The 22,300-nt window shown below is 31.2% G+C and overlaps 1 protein-coding gene across 1 annotated transcript; it reads left to right on the top strand.

Annotated features, from left to right (window-relative positions):
* The first annotated feature begins 1,461 nt into the window (after nt 1-1,461).
* LOC145034181 (putative trehalose-phosphate phosphatase D) lies at nt 1,462-9,585 on the top strand. Its single transcript, XM_078982542.1, has 10 exons — nt 1,462-1,562; nt 2,825-2,910; nt 3,066-3,206; nt 3,765-3,836; nt 3,944-4,069; nt 4,294-4,350; nt 7,806-7,907; nt 8,027-8,104; nt 8,999-9,139; nt 9,404-9,585. The coding sequence occupies exons 2-10, from the start codon at nt 2,860-2,862 to the stop codon at nt 9,545-9,547; spliced, it is 912 nt and encodes a 303-aa protein (XP_078838668.1). The 5' UTR covers nt 1,462-1,562; nt 2,825-2,859; the 3' UTR covers nt 9,548-9,585.
* The last annotated feature ends 12,715 nt before the right edge of the window (nt 9,586-22,300 follow it).

The following is a 22,300-nucleotide window of genomic DNA, read 5'->3' as shown; positions in this document are numbered from 1 at the left end:
CAAGACAAAGAGACCTAAAAAAATGAAATTGATAAGTATTTTGCAATTAATCACAAGATTGAGATGGAAATTGATGTTATAGGAGAAAGAGAAAGCGATATGAGAAGTTGAAGCTACCTTTTATTGAAGATGCATGATTTTCGCTGCAGTTGAAGCCCTTTTTTCCAGAGTAATTGAATCCCTTAACCCCTTCGATCGGTAACCTCACAATGGGGAGTTCCCCGTAGATGGAATCGATCTTGGTGCAAAGAAAATGGGGGAAGAAAAAAAAACAATAGGTGAATAAAAGAAAGAAGCAGAAAGAGAGACTTCTGCGTCGGTTTTTTTATCTGTGCAGACGTTTATCGGCGATACTTAAGTCTTTAGCAACTACAATCATCAATAGCAACGATAATTCTGAAGGGAAGTTACCATGATTTTTTCATTCCACCTTTACCGACGACAATTTCGACCTTTAGCGGCGACAAATTGTCGTTGGTATTGACTTTGTGCGACAATGAACGCCAGTCGTTGGATTAGATCATCGATCGAACGATTGAGATTTATCAGAAAGTGTTAGTGCGGATTCGGCCTCAAGGCATTAGTGGCAGCACCAGTTTTTAACGGCGAATTTAGCTAGAGTCGCCGCTAAAAGTTGGTTTCGCTACTAATTACATCGCCGTTAATGATCTTGTTTTTTATAGTGTATACCGACATAAACACGTAAAAAATAGTTTTTTAAAGTTAACCAAATAAATTATTAAGAAAAAATTATATATATATATATATATATATATATATATATATATATATATATATATATATATATATATATATATATATATATATATATATATATATATATATATATATATATATACTACGAGAGATAACAACAAGAGGTTAGAAATTATATATTAAAAAGTTCAAAATGCAAACGTAAAAGTGAAATTTCAAAAAGGTTGAAAAAACACAAATTCATAAATATAAAATATAGAAAATGTTATATAAATGGTATTTAAGATTTATCTATAATAATAAACTCAATCTTTGCTATTGAAAAGACGCAAATATCTTCACAATAATAGACAGAAAGTAAGGGTGTTAGTAAAAATGATAATTCATATAAATTTTCGAAACAACATGGACAATGTTTGTAAAAAAATGCAATAAATGTGTTTGTAACCCTTTGTAAATTATACCACACATTCTAAACTAAAAACTATATGGACAATTTTGTAATTTTTGTCTACGTAAAATAGAAAATAAATTATTTTATTCTACAAATAGAATAAAATATAGGACAATTGTACCATAACCCGCTTTAAAAAAACTCCTAGTTTTGGGGAATGCGAAAAAAAAACTAATTATAACAAATATTTAAATAATTTGTTTTCATGATAAACACTAAAACACACTCTTTCACGTTTATATATGATCAACCATTGTTGCCCTCTTTCCAATCCAAACTCTTGGTTTCTCTCTCAAAACATACTTAGTTTTCTCGAACCGATTAGCAAACGGTTCAAGCTCAAGAATCAAGATCGTGACGACGCAAATCTATATGCACATTTGGGTATAAGGTACCCGGATTTTTTCTTAATAATCTTTTAGAGAATCTCGAAGTTTAATCGAATACAATCATTCTCGCGATTTCTTTTGAGTTTTTTTTTTTTTCTTTTTTTTTTTTTTTTTTTTTTTTTTTTGAAGTAAGGCAGTTCAAAACAAAAAGATTTTGTAAATCTTTTGAAGATCCTACCTAATATTTTATGGAAGAAAACTATTTTATTAAATATAATCGAAATTAATTGGTTGTTTGGAATCTTTGATTATTTCACTGTATGACTGTTTGTGAATATTACTTGGATTCCATTAATATATAAGTATGTGAAACTAACTATATTTCTTTTAAAACCGTTTACACTTATATCCACTACTATATCCACTACTTTACTACACATTTCTTTTTCAGTTGAACTTAAACCTCAACAATTGGTTAACAAGCAACTGTTCTTCAATTAGTTATATACCAATGATTATATCCGTTTAATCAAGCCCCTTATTAGTTTTCTTATAATTATTCCCCTTTCCCGATAGAAAGACACATATATGTACAATGTTCTTTTCATGAAAACAAATTTCATTTGATTTTTGTAGTCACTAACAATTTTTTTTAAATGTAGTTGTAGTATGTAAATTATATATCATGGTATGAGCATTAAGGAGATCAGTTCAACTCATGCCTTGTTGAGAATCAAATATTATATTACATAATATTATATACTGGGTTATTTAAATTGATATAAAGTATTTATTTTTAGTAATAAAAATATATTGCCAACAGATAATGAAGTGACTTAAGTTTTTACTGTAGTTTCGCTATATTTCTTAAAATGTATATAGAAAAGACATCCAACAATACATCAAAATGAATTATTTTAGGTAAATATAATGATTATAATCCTTTATTATACAATATTTTAATGTTCTTCTTCATGCGACGAGTTTAATAAATAATTTAATTAGCCAATAAACACTGGAACATAACGTTGGGAGAATCTCGTCTTGTGTTTTTATATATGTTAACATTTCATGAATCCATTGAGGATGACTGGTTTGCCAAGGTGTCTATTTTCACTTGTTTTAAAGAATCTTTGTTGGACACACACACAACACGCCGTATATTTATTATGTATATAATCTATATATATACTGAAGTACAATGTCCGAAGTGTTCAGCTTCTTTTTCTAGCTACAACTTTAATTAAGGTAGATCTTTAATATTAATCCATGCATCTTTTCTTTGACTATATTCTTTTTTTTTTTCCTCCTTTTTTTTTTTCAGGTAGAGAAAGTTACAAATCAAAAGGGAATATTTTGATGGGATTACTGGAATTATCAACGAACGAAAATGAATATCTTTCATGGCTGGTAATTTAAGCTCTTTCTTTTTGTCTATTCTACATTTTGAAAATTGGATGTTAGATGAACATGGTTCAAAAGGAAATATCTTGATTCTTTAAACGTTTTAATTAGGGTTTGTAAAAAAAAGTTTGGTTTTTTTGTTTGATTTAATATGAACACAGAAGAAACATCCATCTGCATTGGAGACATTTGACGAAATAATTGTGAAAGCCAAAGGGGATAAAATTGTTGTGTTTTTGGATTATGATGGAACTCTCTCCAACATTGTACCAAATCCAGATGAAGCTTTTATGTCCAAGAAGGTTGGTAATTAAAATAAACGGGTTTACAAGTCATTCCACGAAATTATTACATAATAAATGGGTTAACATGAAATGTTAGAAAACTCACACAAACGTATAAATGTATGTGCTTATGCATATGCACACATATACACGTTTAGATCATGTACACTAAAAATATAAAATCAAACATGTATATAAGTTGTCTATGATATTCAATCTAAAAAACCAAGTTTTTTTTTTCAAAATATGGATATGCTTATATGTAAAAAAAAAATTGAAGATTGTTTGGGACTCCTTTCCTACGGCACATAAGAATACTTTTGGTATATTATTATTTTTTTTATCTGAAAACTCAAATAATATATAGAAAATGTAACGCAAAATAAAAAGAAAAAATATTTCTTTTGTATGGCCGTAGGACCAACCAAACAATAAAATAAAACGATATGAACCGATCACATAATATTATCTAATTTCTATATATTTAAATAAGCCAATTGCATATAAATTTATAGAAAATAATAAAGAGTCGTATAAGAATTCTAATACTTATCTAACTGCTATTGACGCTTGCAGATGAAAACAGTAGTAGGTGAAGTCGCACGTTGTTTTCCCACTGCGATCATAAGTGGAAGAAGCCGCGACAAGGTATAACATTTTAACCCGACGCACATAAAACAAACTAAAAGACCGTATCAATTATAAGAATGTAAAAACATTTAAATCTTATATTTGAATTTCTCAATATTTTTTAGGTTTATGAATTTGTAAAATTAGATGACATATATTATGCTGGGAGTCATGGGCTTGACATAGCAGCTCCATTTCAGTGCATCAAGGTTGGAGATTCAAATTCCCATAATAAATGTGTTGACAAAAATGTAAGCTAGCATAATTTATTCATTTCAAGTCAATATATGTAATAACTATGTATTCCGATAAATATGTTGTAACATCAATATCAATAAGTTAAAATTTTGTTTTCCGTTTTGTTTTTTCTTTAGTTTTTTAAAACGGTAAAATGAAACTACTCTTAACTATCATCAACGACCTAGGTATCAATCGAGACTTGAACTCATAATTGATATAAGTTTAAATTTTGTAGGGTGATGAAGTTGTGCTTTTCCAACCAGCACAGAAATACCTGCCTTCAATTTACAAGGTATTATTTTCTAAATTTAAATAATAACATGTAATGTATATTTAAGTTTTTGTTCATCGAGGAAATGATGCGGCAGCGTTTGTTTGATTTATAGAAAAAAAAAAATGAAACTTAAACACAGTTTATTTATACTTTAATCATTGAATATAATTCAATTTATAATACTTTTAAATCGTTATATATTATATAGAATTGTATAAATGATACTTATATTAACGCCTAGATCCCAAGTTGTAGCAGACAAAAAAAAAGAGAAAAATAAAAAAGAAAATAAATTTGTTTTGTGTGTTCCCAAATTGAAAAGAAGTGGAAAGAAATCAAACATTTTGTTTTTTGTCTCCAAATCTTTCCAAATTGAAAGAAAAGTTACAATAAAAAGTGATTCTTCCATTTTCTTTCACTTCTTTCCACTTTCCTCCTTTATTGAAACTCGGGAACATCAATTTCATTTACCTTCTTCTCACTTTCACCCATTTCCTTTCTTTTCTTTGGTTAACTTGAATTATGGAAGTGGGTATAATTGGTAAAAAAAGTATGTCGCATATATTGTGAAATTCTTTCATGAAAATATGTTGCATCTTTTTCTCATCAATCCAAAAATAATATAAAGTGATACAGACCTCTAATATGATATATAATATAAGTATATATATATATATATATATATATATATATATATATATATATATATATATATATATATATATATATATATATATATATATATATATATATATATATATATATATATATATATATATATATATATATATATATAGAGAGAGAGAGAGAGAGATATGAGAAAATTATGTAATTAAGAACAGGATAACAAATATGGGTATTATATTTCTCACAAATATGGGCATTATATTTCTCACGTTTACCACATTCACCACCATAACCAATAATACCATAGCCACTGCTACCCCTATCTACAACCGAAATATTCACATTTGAATAATCATTTGAGAATAAACATATACTCATTCATATATGAAGATCTTTATCTTCTACTCTAATAAATGAATATTTTTTTTACCACATGTTACATTTTTATTTAATTTGTTAAATACTATTTTTTTGGTTATTTTGAAATATATTTTTTTCTACATGTCATTTTATGGGTTTTTTGTTATTTTATAAAATTTCATATAATATTTTAATATAATAATTACAATAAATGTAGTAATAATTAGATATCAATTTCATTGACGAATTTAACTTCTAATTTCTAAATTTCTAAATTAAGACTTATCTCTTTTTCTAATTATTATATGCTTAACTCGTTAATACATACATAAGGTTAAATACTAAACTTAAATCGAACTATTAAATAATTTAAAAATTATCTAAAACTATTAATATTTAAATATTTTTAAAGTTTTATAGTGATCTGAAATCTATACAACTCTTCGACTTTTCTTATTATTGTTAGATGATTATTAATTGTTCAAATTAAAATTGTACAATGTATGATGAGGAATTAAATATATTTTAACTAATTTAATAATCAATTAATCATTTTTATAAAACCTTTACAGTTGAATTAATTATTACTATAAAAATATCAATTGTTTGAATAATCACACTTAGAGACAAATCATATAAAAAGTGATAGAAAAAACATACATAAAAAATATTTAAATAAAGTAAAAGTTTTGTTGGTTCGGGTTTTCTCATCATCTTGTGAGTAAACTTACAATATTAAAACTTTTTAATTTGTACGTTTATTATATATTATAAGTGTAATTTAACACTTTTTGCAATGTTTCATATTAGACAATAATACGAGGATAATACATCTTGAAGACTCATTTAATAAAATATTACACTTATTATACAACATTAAAAATCACTAATTATGATATTAGTTAGAAATTGGAAGAGTTCAAATAAACCTCATGCAAACAAAATGAAAGAAACAAGATAACAAAAAAAATGTTTAAATAAATTTTATATTTATAAGAATTATATTTTATATTTATAAGAATTATATTTTATATTTAATGGTAATACTTTAGTTAATTTTCATAACCTATATTTGTTGTAATTTTTAAACAAATATAGTTTTTTATTCTTGCGCAACACTTGAGTGTCCGTAATATATATATATATATATATATATATATATATATATATATATATATATATATATATATATATATATATATATGAAGGTTTAGATATCAACAATTATGAAATCGAAAACGCGAGAAAAAAATAAAATCATATATTTCAAATCTGCCGTTTAAACGTTCCAGCATACCAGGACGTCGAAAAAAATAATATTCACATATAAATAAATATATTCATATATGGATATATAAGTATATTTGTATATGAATAAGTATATTCACATGTGTGATTATTGATATATGATTATAAAGGAAGGTTTGTTGTGCTAGTAGGTGACAGAAGTGTTGGTGACCATAATATATATATATATATATATATATATATATATATATATATATATATATATATATATATATATATATATATATATATATATATATATATATATGCACAATCACTAGTTCATATGAACACACTCAACAGTCATAACTACTGATTGTGCGCATTAGCAATCCATATGATTGTTGATTGTGCTCATCAGCAGTCTATATAACTGTTGATTGTACATTCTATATAACTGTTGATTGTCATATAAATTTCCAGAATAAATAAAAAAATTATCAAATCTATTTTTTGAGTCTAGATATACCTTAGATGTATTATTTGGTGAAGACCGAATAACGATGAGTTGATTATAAACGTGTTTTTTTAGTTTTCACAATAACTCATATATATATATATATATATATATATATATATATATATATATATATATATATATATATATATATATATATATATATATATATATATATATATATATATATATATATGAGAAAAGTGAATATACCCTTAAGAGTATATATAAGTTTATGTACCAAAACTCACTATACTACGTCGTTTTGTATCATATAATACATTTTAATTGTTCAATGTTCTTATAATTTAATTTGTAACTTAATTATTTCCATGATTTTTATAAATTATACATTTATATTCTTCTTACATAATTTTTATTTTCAACTACAATATATATATATAGCCTAGTAGGTGTTCAGCAAAAACATGTGATGTAAAAGAAAAATAATAGTGAAATTTCAAAAATTTTGAAAATAAATCAAGATAGTTTACGAACATTATAATGAATATATGAAAAAAAAAAAAAAACAACATATTATGATGTGTTTGAGTACGTAAGTTTATATATCTTTTAAGGGTAATATATATATATATATATATATATATATATATATATATATATATATATATATATATATATATATATATATATATATATATATAATTGACATGAATTTTATAATTGTAAATTTTATAATTGTAAAGTTACATAGTTATTGTGACATTAACTTTTTTTATAGATACTTGATGGACTGAAAGAGGAAACCCGGAGTATCAAAGGTGTCGTGCTGGAGAATAATAAATTTTGTGTTACGGTACATTTTAGACATGTTTCTAATAAGGTATATTGTGTCTCATTCGAATATATAAATATTGTTTATTTGTACTTCTAAAATAGAATTTTGAACTATAAGTTATATTAGTAAAAACTAAAAAAAACATTATTTAATTTTTTTTTAAGGATTTTCCGATGCTAGAAGAACTTGTCACATCTGTGGTACACAACTTCAAAGAGTTCCGACTATCGAATGGCAAAAAGGTAAGAACTTCAAAAGATTTCTGAATATCAATACAAGGGTTCCTTGTTTGTAAGACCATTCCTCCATATTCGTAGTGATCTAGTTGCTAACTGGTCTTATGGATGTTTGAACACTTGGTTTACATGTCATGTGAAACTTATAGATCACCTCCAATTTTTAACATTATATCTTAGAAAAAAAAATGATAAAAAATGTGGAGATCGTGTAAACTTAAACCATTTCCAATCTATTATTTACCATTAAAAAATTTAAGTATATTTCTATTTATAGTTTTATCATTCCAAGTGATATCGTTATTAACTTCTTACCAACTTAACTTATATTCTTTTATCGCAACAAATTTATAAATTATGCTATTAAATATTTATAAAATAATAAATTATTTGCATATAATTAATTATTTTGTTAAGTTAAATAAACAAAAAAAAAAAAAAAAAAAAAAAAAAAAAAAAAAAAAACATAATATAGACTATTGTTATATATACATAAAACTAAAGATGAATAAGTTCAAATTTAAAGTTTGAATTTGTACAAGTGAAACTTTAACACTATATATCGTTTTACCGAATAGTATAACACTATATTTGGTGTTATATTATTTACGAAAACCAAATTTAATATAAAATTAAGTGTTGCGTTGGAGCACTTAACATTATGTTTGTTGTAAAATATATGTTTTAGTATTGGTTTGAAGATGTCCTTAGGAAAGGGGTGGTGTAGAGATGCTGGGGTTAGGAATTAACTTTTTGGTGAGTGGAGACAAAATATTGATATACCATTCATCTAGATGTTAAGAAAGCCTTAGTTCTTTAAAAAATTAGAAATAAAAATGATAGATCAATTATCTTATCTGGTTGATTGACACTGAAACTTATTTGTAATCCATATGTTAGGTTTTTGAGATTCGACCTGATATCGAGTGGGATAAAGGACATGCATTAGAGTATTTACTTGAAACACTTGGATATGGAAGTTCAAATGATGTTTTTCCTATCTATATCGGCGATGATCGTACAGATGAAGATGCATTTAAGGTATTCTAATTTTCTTACTCAACCAATTACTTACTCAACCAACATTGTTCAAATCCATACCAATAAAGGCATTCTAATTTTCTTCCATAAAATGTTGATTATTAATAATCACTATACATAATATGAATAATTATAATATTTTAATACATACATTTTAAATACATCTTATGTCATTTTTGTTTATAAGATGCATTTCGAATGTTTGTCGAACAAATTATATACATTGGTTTATTCCCTTTTTAATTATAAATATTGGTTTTGTAGGCTATAAAGAATAGAGGAAAAGGGTATTCAATTGTTGTTTCATCAACCGAAAAGGACACCGTGGCTTTATACTCTCTTCGGAATCCTTGTGATGTCAAGAAATTTCTATCTCGCCTTGTGAGCTGGAAGAAGGGATCCAATTAAATGAAATTTGTTTCTAGAAATTTAATTAAAATATCTAATGTTACACAATTAAACTCTCTAATGTATAGAGATTAGAATGAGTTAATAAAGTTACTCAAATATTTACAACTGAATTATAAAATTAAAGTACATAGTAACAACATGAAGAAATACATCATGGTTTCTTTATTAGCTATATATGTAATGAATGGACAGTGATCTAATGTATACACATAGATCAATAAAAATATTTAGCACTTCAGAAGATAATAGGAGAAAATTGAGAAAACACGAAGATAAAATCGAAATTATATGTTCTTATGCTTCATTGCCATGTATTGTTCTATAACGATTCTAAAAAAACAAATTAAAATGATTTGTTGCTGTTAGCTTTCGACCTTTTGCATGTAAACTTGGGGTTAATTCATTTACTCTTTCTCTTTTCTACTTTAAGTAAACGTGTATTTATACCAAAAAAAACAAACTTAAAAGTTGTTGTATTTGCTATAATCCTAATAACTAGTAGTATACTCATTCGGTGTCTAGATTGAATGATATATAAAAAGATGTATCAATTCAACTTTCTTTAATAACATCTTACTTTCATGTCTTCCCACTATAGAATTTTACTATGTTAAATTTACCTAGTTATATCATTCATATAAAGTTGTTTATGTCTTAAGTAGTAAAAACGGGTGATTTGTTTGTCAGTATCCATACAAAACTCATGGGAGAGTCATGAATCAAGTCCTCTTGGTTGAAACATCATAAGTCTCTCCTTTCATTATGTAACATCCCGTTTATTAAATAATTAAATAGATAAAGATTAATAAATGAATACTAGCCCTAAATGCGGAGTAATTCAGCAAGGTATTTGATTTTAGGGGTTAAAGAGTCATAATTGAGAGTTTGGGGGTTAAAATGAAATTTCTGGATTTATTTGTAAAGAATTTTAAAGGTTGAGGGTTGTTTAGTAAATTATAGATTTAGAAAAGGATTTTAGGAGTGAGGGTGTACTTGGTAATTATCAGGACTTATTATGAAAGTAATTAAGGAAGCAAGGGCTAAAAGGTAAATTTTGGATTTAGTTTGAAAGAGATTTGGTAAGGAGGGACTGATTGTGACAAAAGTGTATGGAAGTTTGATATTGGCATGGAAATTGACTCGGTGGCTTTTTCCTCCCGTGGGAAGACGCATCAGCTAACCCTAACACTAGCAAAGGTTCTTCAGCCACCATGTGTCACACCCCGAAACCCAAGGCGAAAACGTTTCCGGGGCGGACTCCACGTTGAGTATCAAATCCAATGTACATAGTAAGCAAAGTAAACAACCATTACATTACATATTAGAATTTACATCTGATCAAAAGTAAAGTGTTACAAGTGTTATACATATGTATATATGAACAAAAGTAAAGATGAGTCTTCTAAACACTCCTTATTCTCCAAAAGATCGCGGGTACCTGTCTAATATGGACCTAAGAATACAAGCTGTTTGAAAATCAGCATAAAGCCGGTGAGTTCATAAGATGTTTGTTTTCTGAAAATGTACAAGTTTCCTTTGGTTTTCCGAGAAAGTTTGTTATCCAAGAAAATCCCATATTTTCTTATAAGTTTAGTTGAATTATCCGTTATTATACGATCCGGTTATGTACAATTTGTTATCCCAGGAAAAACCCTTATTTTCCTAAAAGTAAAGTTTAGTTATTGAATCCAAATGTAATGTACAATTATCTATCATACTTGTTGTATTAGCTAGGTATTCTGATTTCCTAGTTATTCTACACTTGAATATATCCAGAGGCGTGTTTTCGTATTCATATTCGTGTTCCTATTCATATTCGTATTCGTATTCGTATTCGTATTCATATTTGTATTCGTATTATTACTTTTGTATTTATTCTATTCCTAGCTGTACTTTCGTATTCGTTATGTTCCTAATTGTATTTTCGTATTTGTTCTGTTCCTATTTGTATTCCTATTCCTATTTGTATTCATATTCGTATTTGTATTCATATTCGTATTCGCATTCGCATTCGTATTCGTATTCCTATTCATATTCCTAATCCTATTCCTATTCCTATTCCTATTTGTATTCGTATTCGTATTCGCATTTGTATTCGTATTCGTATTCGTATTCGTATTCGTATTCATATTCGTATTCGTATTCGTATTCGTATTCGTATTCGTATTCCTATTCCTATTCCTATTCCTATTCCTATTCCTATTCGTATTCGTATTTGTATTCGTATTCATATTCGTATTCGTATTCGTATTCGTATTCGTATTCGTATTCGTATTCGCATTTGTATTCGTATTCATATTCGTATTCGTATTTGTATTTGTATTCGTATTTGTATTATTACTTTTGTATTTGTTCTGTTCCTAGTTGTACTTTTGTATTCGTTCTGTTCCTAGCTGTACTTCCGTATTCGTTCTGTTCCTAACTGTGTTTTCGTATTCGCTCTGTTCCTAGCTGTACTTTCGTATTCGTATTCGTATTATTTCTAATTGATGATTAGTATGAATTATTAGTAAATTATGAAATATAACATAGATTATAACACTTTATCAAGGAATCTATGATTAGTCTGAAAGCCAACTTTGCAATTCGAATTATTAGTTAACACAGTTTTCGATATTAAAAACATACAAAATATAAACATTTGAACTGAAATAATAAGTTTGAGTACAAGATTTCCTTGTACTTTTGCTTGTATTCCCCCCTGAAAACATTTGAAAAACATTGAAAAAGGGTAGGTGTATGAACTCACCAGTCGAGAAACGTGTCGGGTTGGATACTAACTGTCGGCTCGGGGCTTGATAACACGTGAGGTTCCTATGTGATATGAAATGATATATAACTGTATCTAATTAGACTTTAATTCATTAATTAGATAAGATTATACACTCCAAGATGCGAAAACACTTCAAATCAAGTGTTTGGAGTGACCTGGGTGACATCTAGGGACATATATGGCTTGGATATGGAGTTTACCCCTCAAGAGTAAACTCACAAGAGGGTTTACGGCCCTAATTACCCACACCACATGAGTTTACATCCGTAAACTCATGGTGTGGTGTTCTATGGTGTCAAATGGTCTTATAACACTTGGGAAAGTTGGCTAGGATCAAATATAGGGCATAGGAATGGATTAAACTCACATATGGACCATTTAATGGAGTTTACGACAGTAAACTAGGAGTTTACGGCCGTAAACTCCCCGACACTCAATCCTTTGATGTTTTGGTGGTCTTAGGTCCTTTACAAGTGTTTCTAAGTCATTATACAAGCATTGGGATGAGTTTAAGGCACCATTTGACTAGGTTTTAGGAGTTTACGGCCTAAGAAGATGTTCCTGGGAGGTTTACGGCCGTAAACTTCTATGGGGGTAGTTTTTGTATGTTTAAGGTCCGTAACTTGATTGTGGTTGCTTCTAGACTCATTTCTAAGGCTTATGGTGTGTTTAAGTGGCATCTTAACACATAAAAATGAGTTTACTCCCCATGAATAGGTGTTTATGGTCCAAGCATATGCTTGGGCTGTAAACTCATGTTTATACCCCAAATGTTGAGTTTAAGGTGTTCTAAGTACATGCAACTAAGTCTTTGAGTCATATCTAAGCTCCAAATGAGGTTTGGAAGGGTTTTATGGCACAAAAACCCCCCATTTATATGAGTTCACAGCCTAGGGATGTTCTAGGACCGTAAACTCATGCTAATGGTCCTAATCCTCATATAAATCTCGAATTTGAAGGCCAAAGGTGTTAAACTAGGAGCTAGGATACTTACCTTGATGATTTGAAGCTTGATTTGGGTGACTTTGGCTCAAAATCGGATTTTAGAGAGAGAGCAGATAGAGAAAGTAGAGAGAGAGAGAGAGTGGGAAAAGATTCAAATGAGGCTCTCTCAACTTTATATATGCTGAAAGTTTGGGACACGGTGGAATTCTACCCGATACTGATGTTAGATGAGGCTTTTGGTCGTACCCGATTTAATTATTTTTATAACTCGACGGAATAAAACAATTATTTTTCCAAATAATAATTTGGTGCGTTTCCATGGATTTCTAACGTATCTGAACAATTATTAAGTCATAAAAACAAATTTAAAATTAATGATTAGTTTAGAAACGAACGGAAACAATTCAAGATGATGAAATTTTGATGACGGAATGGGTTACGAAGACGGAATGAACTTCGTGTTGTCACACCATGTGAGATTTCTTAGCCGCCACCTCCCATTTGACGTCCCTTTTTCTGATCATACAAGTCCGACGTTGCTTGCTACAATGCCAATGAAACGCCACTGTGACTGTCGGACATCATGATCCACACAGAACATCTTGTGGGTCACCGGTGTTGAGAGGCGTGACCACTGCTGTTGTTCGTCGGCAAGACACAACCTCCGATTTTCTGTTGCGACTACTCTCTTGCCCTCTGCCTACTCTGTCTTTGCGCTGCCGTCATCATCTCTACTCCGAGTAGCACTCGCGATGGACAGCTTCTCCTCCGACTACCTTACGCCGCCACGAGGATGGCCAAGAGTGTTGGATAAGGTGTCTAAGTCCGTAACTATATTTGGTGTAAACTTGACCCGAACCGGCATGGTCCATTTGGGTTGAACTTCACTAAACAATGTGTATGGATATACTTTTGAGAATAAGATGTTTATGATATATTAATATATTATTAGTTGTAATATATTAATATGAAATCACATTATTTAATTAGTGTTGATCAATAATTGATTTTGGAATAAATTTAGTGATCAAAAGAGGCTACTTAAATATAGACTCTTAAATATATATGGATTGGACTAAGATTTATTTAGGATGGGCTAAGAGTATACGGAAGTCCATGGATAGTCCATAGAGATTTTAACCCATGGATCCTAGGTAAATGAAGAGTCATGGGTATTAGGGTTTAACCCTAATCCTCCATAGTATATAAAGAGGTCCTTGGTTCTAGACTTTGTAAGTGTGACAACCCGAAATTTCCAATCGGTCAAACCCTAAAAGTCAACCACTTCGTATCATAAGTCAATGTCATTATTTCTTATTTTCAAGAAATATAAAATTCGTTTGATTATTTTAATATTATATTTAAACGAACGGGTGAAAGAAAGTGTCGTCGCGGGTTTTGAATTTTAAAAACCGCAAACACTTCGCGTCTTAGAAATTCCCGACCAAACTTTTATGTTTGGGTTGAAAAATCAGCCAAAAACCGTGAACTCATACCTATGTATGAGTTTACTCCCCAAAAGCTAGTCATTTGTGTTTACTCCCCAAATGTCAAAAGAGTAAACTCCAAAATATCCTCTCAAGTATCATCCAAGTTTTTATTCAAAATCTTCAATCTAGTAAGTGTTTCTAGCCCTTTCAAGTTAGTATATCACTTAATCTAGTGATTGTACATCCTTTAATCCATCCATTTTTGTGTTTTGATTAGTTTCCAAAAACACCAAGAACACCAAGAACACACACTAAGTGTTATTGGATTTAAAGTTCATTTCGAGCTTCCTCTATGTAAGTACTTCTATCCTAGAGTCATTATAAGCTTGCTATACATGTTTATACCAAGGAAAAGTCCCAAGAACACCAAGAACAAGGTGTTCACGATTCTAGGAAGCTCCCAAAACCGTAAACACCCAATATAGTGCCTTAAGGTGCTTTAGGGTGTCTAGATGCTTCACAATGCCTTAAGGACTTGTTTAGATCCATCCTTGATGAATGTATCACACAAAAAGCGCCAAAATCATATAATTTTATGTGTTTACGGTTTGGGGATCTCGCAAAACAGTAAACACCTCAAATGTGGTGTAAATGTCCCATAAATGGCCCATGGTTGTTCCTTATGGCTAGAATCTAACCTAGACTAGTGCCATGTTTGAGCTAAGGACTTGAAAACCGCCAAATACCAAACTTAGGAGTTTAAGGTAGTAAACTCATGAGTTTAAGGTAGTAAACTCATGGAGAAATGGTCCTTAGACCGTAAACTCCATTTAGGAGTGTTTTGATGCCACACAACACTTCCTAAGGCTAAATCATGAAGTAGGAATACTTGGAATAGCTTAGAAGACGTCAAACCAACAAATGGTCATAAAGTGTAGAGTTTACGACCATAAACCCTTGAGTTTACTGCCGTAAAATCCTTGGGTAATGGTCATGAAAACCGTAAACTCCAAGGGAGTTTACCCTTGAACCCCAAACACACTAGCCTTTCCCTACAACACTTAGATGCAACCCTTGAGACTTATAACACTTGTATAAAGTGTTTAACATGTCCTAGAGTGTCTTAACTTTGTTTATTAGTTGTTTAAAGACTAATTGTGTATATACATATATCCTTATATGTTATTAGGATCTTTGTGCGTGTCTAAGTCTTCACTTGACACCAAGCACTCATCCGACACTTCCTTACGATCCACTTACTACTGGTGAGTTCATACCCTTTAATCAATGTTTTAACCATTTTTAAATGTTTTATGGGGGGGGGGATACAAGTAGAATCATGCTAGTTACTATATCATTCACATGTGATTAGTAAGCAACATTCAAATGATTGGCTATTCATTAGCTGTTTTACCAAACAGTTTCCTTCAAATGTTTTTCATAAACACTTTATGTGTTTACAACTCCTTATTACACTGTACATTTTACTCTGTATATTACATTTCAAACTTATTTACAATTTTGTTTTAAACAAATGTTTCTTTATACTAAATTTTTTTATCAAACCCATGCCTTCAAACCGTTTTATAGATTGACATCACATCGATCTTTTCTTAGATAATAATTATGTTCAAAGGTTTTACAAAACTTACTTTGTGCTTTTATATTATAAATTGCATGCCTATATATGTATATTTATATAAGGAATGTTCAAAAGACTTAGGAAGGCTATCCACCCTATTTCCTTTTCGCGCTTGAGATGTGGTCTGGTGGGATATCGGGTACCTATCCAAAAGTCATTTAAATATTAGTTATATATCATGTGTACATATCTAGTCATAAAGGTCCTTCCAGTTCATCCAATGCCCTTGGGTAGCAAGGGTATACATCTATGTCCATACGTACCAGTTAGATTACTAGTAAACTACTATGGGGGTAGTTTAGGAAGATACCAGAACTATTACTAGAACACAATATCATACTATGAGTCAGTTCATTCATGAGTCAATACTTACTACTATGAGAACATATACAACAATACTAGAGAGGAACATATACGACTATACTAGAGAAGAACATATACAACTATACTAGAGAAGAACATATACAAGGATACTAGAACGAGTACATTACTATACATGCTAGATAGAGAGAGATCACACTTTACAGCCAGCACACGTGGAATATTACAGTACATTACTATACTATTACATAGATATGTTTACATGATCACATGTACATGAGTACACTTACAGGAATTACTAGTACATTTTATATGTACAGATTCTGTTATATAATCCTCATTCTTATCTTTACCTTGTGATTCAATCACACAATCGACGAGATAGATTGGGATTAATATCCTAGTACCCAAGGATACATTGTGGGACTGACCATTCCTAGAATCTCTGTTAGCTACAGAGGTAAAAGCACATCCACGGATGTCAACGGTTGATACCATTACATGTATACTTTTGGGGACTGACTATTCCTATACCCAGCTGTTAGCAACAGAGGTAAATGTACATCTACGAATGTCTTCAGTTAACATTGTTATTTGCCCAAGTACCAAAGGGTGATACTATTACAGTTAGGTCTTGGTAGAAGACTACATTCAGAACAGTTAGGTCTTGGTAGAAGACTACATTCAGAACAGTTAGGTCTTGGTAGAAGACTACATGAGAACAGTTAAGTCTTGGTAGAAGACTCCTTTTGTTACTATAGGAATCATAGGGATTTCTAGGGTTTTTCAAATGTTTACAGTTTTTTTACAAACATGTTCATACTTACAATTCATATACATTTTCACACTTACAGTTCATTTACATTTTCAATACTTACAATCGTATACATACAAATACTTACATTTCAAATACATACAAGTATTTACATACAAATTAAGACACTAAAATACTTATAATCTCACCAGCTTTAAAGCTGATACTCGCTTTCAAAATTACTAGTATCCTCAGGTCATCATAGACAGGTACCGATGCAAGGACTAGGGAAGATGGAGCTCGTTGAAGACTCATCTTTCATTTTGATTTATGCTTTAGTGTTTATCAAAATTTGATAGAACACAATTGTATAATAATTATATTATTAATGCAATGGATGATGTTGTTACTTGTTTACTACTTTTCATTGTTGTGATACTGTACATGACGTCCTCCGCCCCAGAATGTTTCCGCCATTCTTGGTTTTGGGGTGTGACAGTAAGGTCCTGAAACAGATCTTACCAGTGATCAAACAATAAACACAATCGAAAATAATAAAGAACAGAGTAGTAACAAGAATCTAAACAAGCTTGCACACGCTTCTATTAGCAAAAACGTCTGGTACAACTTGTGGAATAGCAGCCGAAACTCTGAGGCATCAACAACCATTAAACGATCTATCACACCTCTATTTATAATGGACCTGGCTGGCCTTGGGTTTACGATCGTAAACTCATAGCCGGCCATAAACTCTTACATAAACTACCAAAAATGTGTATTCATACAAAAGAACCTATTATAGTGAAAGCCTAGGCCAAACCATTAATTAGACCCTTCAATCTCCCCCTTGGTTAGGTGCTAGCTTGAAGTTAATCTTTTTACACAATCATCACATCTTCTTGCCCCATCTCTCCATTCCACATTCGCTTGTTTATAATCTCAGCAACCATAGCGATGTATTCTTTCGTGGCTGACTCAAATATCTCCTCAACAACTCTGATCTGAAAATGGCTTAGATGATGAATGTCCCATTTCCTAAACTAGAACAAATCCATTCTATCATACAAAAGAATGCATCCCTCCTTTAGTTTGATGACAGAAGATGTTGTGGTTTCATCAAATACCCAACAGAGATAGAGCTTAAGGATCCATCCGGGTAACTTTGAAGCACGGGAATTTGTTTGACTTATTTGTAGCAGGCCACATCACCACCTGGAGGGGATGACCAATTTTAGGATCAATGACGGCAGGATAATGCTTTATTACAGATTCAGCAGTCTTCATAGATGGAAAGCCCTTCTTCACTTGATCTTCTAGGAAATGTTTGAAATTAGTTGCTTGTTGTTATCTGTCGGGTTTGAAAAGGGAGATTGAGACAGCTCTGAAAGATCCTCCCTTGTCCAAGAGTTAAAATCATGACAGTCTTTATAGAGCTCCATATTGCCGCTCTTTCTCCGTACAATTCACATATTTAGGGGATCATGAAAACCCCAAGATATGATTCTCGACCAATCAGCATACGTGTCTCTAAACCTTACGGCCTTGAGATCCGTAACAGTGATTGTGGATTTGTTCCCGGGTGTGTTTTTTTCGGAACTCCTCTTGAATAAGAGTTGTACCTTCTCAGCGGCTTTGGCTTGTCTGTCTCGAATAATCTCCGCAACATGTGGAGCATGGGTATGCTCTTCTTCAAAACGGTCCATGACCCGTGAGGTCTGAGCAGTTGGCACAGCAATGGAGTGAGCCTGAGAATGAAGATTGACTCTATACTCATCAGCAAATGTCCATACTTAGCACCGAGATCTCCTTCAAGCTTCTTCTTGAGATCAAAATAACTGGAGGTCAAAAGATTAAAATGAGCTTGTAGCTCAGAGATTTGGTTGGTCTTGGTTTCCTATCTTCTTGGAGATCAGAAACTTGAATCTTCAAATTTATATTCTCACTCAAGAGATATTCAACTCGAATGATGAACTCAATGTTTTTCTAATCCAGTACATTCACTCTCTTCTGAAGTTCATCAATCATAGACTCTTCTTCTCTTGACTGACCTTCTCTAAAAGCAATTCCTTTGGCTTTAGAAGAAAGTGCAGCGGTTTGTTCTTGAGCAAGATGCAAGGCCAAACGCACAGAGGTCTCTTCGAGATCTGCCCTTGGAGGAGAAAATCCTGGTGGAACAGAGGAACCATCAGTTTCAAAAATGGTGCTACGGTCTTCACGCAAAGGTTTTGTAGTTACAATAGCAAGAGTGGTAATTGGAGTAACTGGCAAGCCTTGAAACAAGCTAAAATCTAGAGGCCCGAACTTAGGATCTCGTCGTCTTCTTTTGGATGGAGGCTACAAGGTCTGGTCTGTTGAGTGATCACCCTGAAGTGGTTCAGATGTAGGCAAAGCACTGTCAAGGGGAGGAATCCCTGGCACTATCACCGTAGGAGTCGTAGAACCAACCACTTGCTCTTTAGAAATAGGGGTTGAGTAAAAAACGTCTTCAGTTTCCCTTGTCTCCGTTGCTAGGAGAGCAACATCACTGACATTATCCAACAGAGTGTTGAGGTTCACATTTATCAAGAAATCATCATTTCTTCCGAAATTTGTAGGAATTTCATCTTGATCAAAACCAGTAAGATCAAGGTCTTCGTATTGATCAACCTCCATTGCATTAATAGAAGACCCCTCGTTATAGTCGCTTTCAATTTGCACTGATCTAAGGTTATGCTCCTTAGCTACAACCACATTAGAAACGGCTGTATCCTCCCCTTCTTGATCCGAGACAGTAATCACATCTCCTTTCGAGATTATTTTTTCAGAGGAGGTGTGTTCTGAAGATATTTTGTCAGAGGAATTATGAAACTCAGACACCTCATTCGGTTCAGCAAAACGTTCGAATTTGACCAATGGGTAAATTCCTTATAAATTGACCTTTCCTTTACGATTCTATTTAATTAGCCCAATGGTGTGCGGGCCCAAGGACTTCATGTCGAGCGTATCACCCTCCTTTACCATGTTTGGGAACTGTTTGTTTATGAAGAGCTGAATGAACCTGGGATACATCAAGAAGGTATCCCGAGTAGTGACATTGAGTGTAAGGTCCTGAGAATGGATCTTACCAGTGATCAACAGCAAATACAATCGCAGAAAAGAGAATAGGAGTAGAAAAGAACTCAAGCTTGCACACGTTCTATTATTGAAAACATCTGATACAACTCGATATATATGACCGTAAACTGCTAGGCATCAACGACTAAAATACGAATGACTAACCCTCTACATATATATATATATATATATATATATATATATATATATACATATAGGGAACGACAATCGAAAACATAGCTTACGATCGTAAACTCATTACAGACCCGTAAACATCCAATAAACCTACCAAAATACTCTATCAATACAAAACCACTATTACAATGTAAAGACTAGACCAAACAACTAATTGGGCCCTTCAATCTCCCCCTTGGTTTGGTGCTAGCTTGAAGTTAACCTTTGTTGACTACCATCACATCTGCTTGTCCCATCGCCCCATTCCACATGAGCCTATTGAGAATCTCAGCAACCATGGTCGTATACACTTTCGCAGCATCCACAAAAATGTCCTCTGCAACTAATATTTGAAAATTTCTCAGGTGATGAATGTCCCATTTTCGGAATTGCCACAAGTCCCTTCGATCATAGAGACGGATGCCTCCATTCTTAAGCTTGATTACTGTAGATGATGTAATCTCATCGAAAACCCAACACTCCATTGAGCCTACAGATCCATCTTGATAGTTTTGAAGCATAGGGTATTGTTTAATGATGTGTGAAAACTCACTTAGTTTTAAACCTAATTTTAGTTGTAAAATAAACACATAAAGGAAATGGACCTATCAATTGTGGTATAGTCAAATAAGTAGGGTATCGAACACAGGGAACGAAAAATTAAAACAATAAACTAATTCTATCTAAATTAATTAATAAGTAGAGGGTTTTCTCTAGTTTTACAAGACTAGAAACTTACTAACTATTACTCAATTTAAAAACTAGAAAAACAAAGAATTAACTAGATTCAATAACACGAAGGAACTTCTGTTTAGTTCAACTCAATTGATCCTATGGTTGATTTCAAGGTAATAGTGCAATGGATTAACTCTTTTGTTGGTTACCGATTCAAGTGACTAGGTTCGCATTCTCTACACTAATCCTTAGTAAATAAACTAACTTAAACAGTGATCAGTTGTCTAATTCAATTTAATTCACTAGATTAATTATTTGGATTACTTTAGACTTATAATAGTTAACCAATTTGACTTTTAATTAACTTCTTGTTGATGGTCATCACACAAGCTTGCACATAGATTTACATAATTTTCTTATTAATTCTAGTTTCATGTTCATTAATCCTAGACATATAACAAAGTAGTCATATGGCATATGAGGTTGATAATCAAACGATGTTCATGCTATTTAATTACCTTCCTATTAACAGAAAATTAGTTATCATTCACACATAAGGTTCTTTAGCAAGCGAAAATAACCAAAATCACCAACATTGAATTAATCCTACCAATAATCAAACCATAGTCTCAATTTTGTATCCCCAAACAGAAGTTAAGAGTTTTAGCTTATGATTGAAGTAAATAATAGCATAAAAACGAATTCTAATTATGTAACCATAATGGAAAACAAAAGATTAAGTAGAATGATGAAATTTGCCTCAAATCTCCTTCGGGATTGAATTGTAGCTTCTATCTTCGTCTTCTAGGGTTTCTCTGGCCTCTAAATCGCAGCTAAATTTCCAGAATTGTCCCAGAAGTTTTTTTTCATCGATCTGAGAAGTTATCTTTATATTCACGCATCGACTCGTCGAGTCAGGTGCCGACTCGTCGAGTCCATCTTA

Source organism: Lactuca saligna, chromosome 3 (assembly GCF_052625555.1).
Source record: "Lactuca saligna cultivar CGN05327 chromosome 3, ASM5262555v1, whole genome shotgun sequence".
NCBI classification, from domain to species: domain Eukaryota; kingdom Viridiplantae; phylum Streptophyta; class Magnoliopsida; order Asterales; family Asteraceae; genus Lactuca; species Lactuca saligna.
This window is presented reverse-complemented; position numbering and strand designations above follow the sequence as displayed.

Bases quoted from the DNA above. Each gene is read 5' to 3' on its own strand.
- LOC145034181 (XM_078982542.1), top strand. From the start codon at position 2,860: ATGGGATTACTGGAATTATCAACGAACGAAAATGAATATCTTTCATGG. The intron at 3,207-3,764 runs GTTGGTAATTAA...TGACGCTTGCAG, and splicing joins AAGCTTTTATGTCCAAGAAG to ATGAAAACAGTAGTAGGTGA. The intron at 8,105-8,998 runs GTAAGAACTTCA...TCCATATGTTAG, and splicing joins GACTATCGAATGGCAAAAAG to GTTTTTGAGATTCGACCTGA.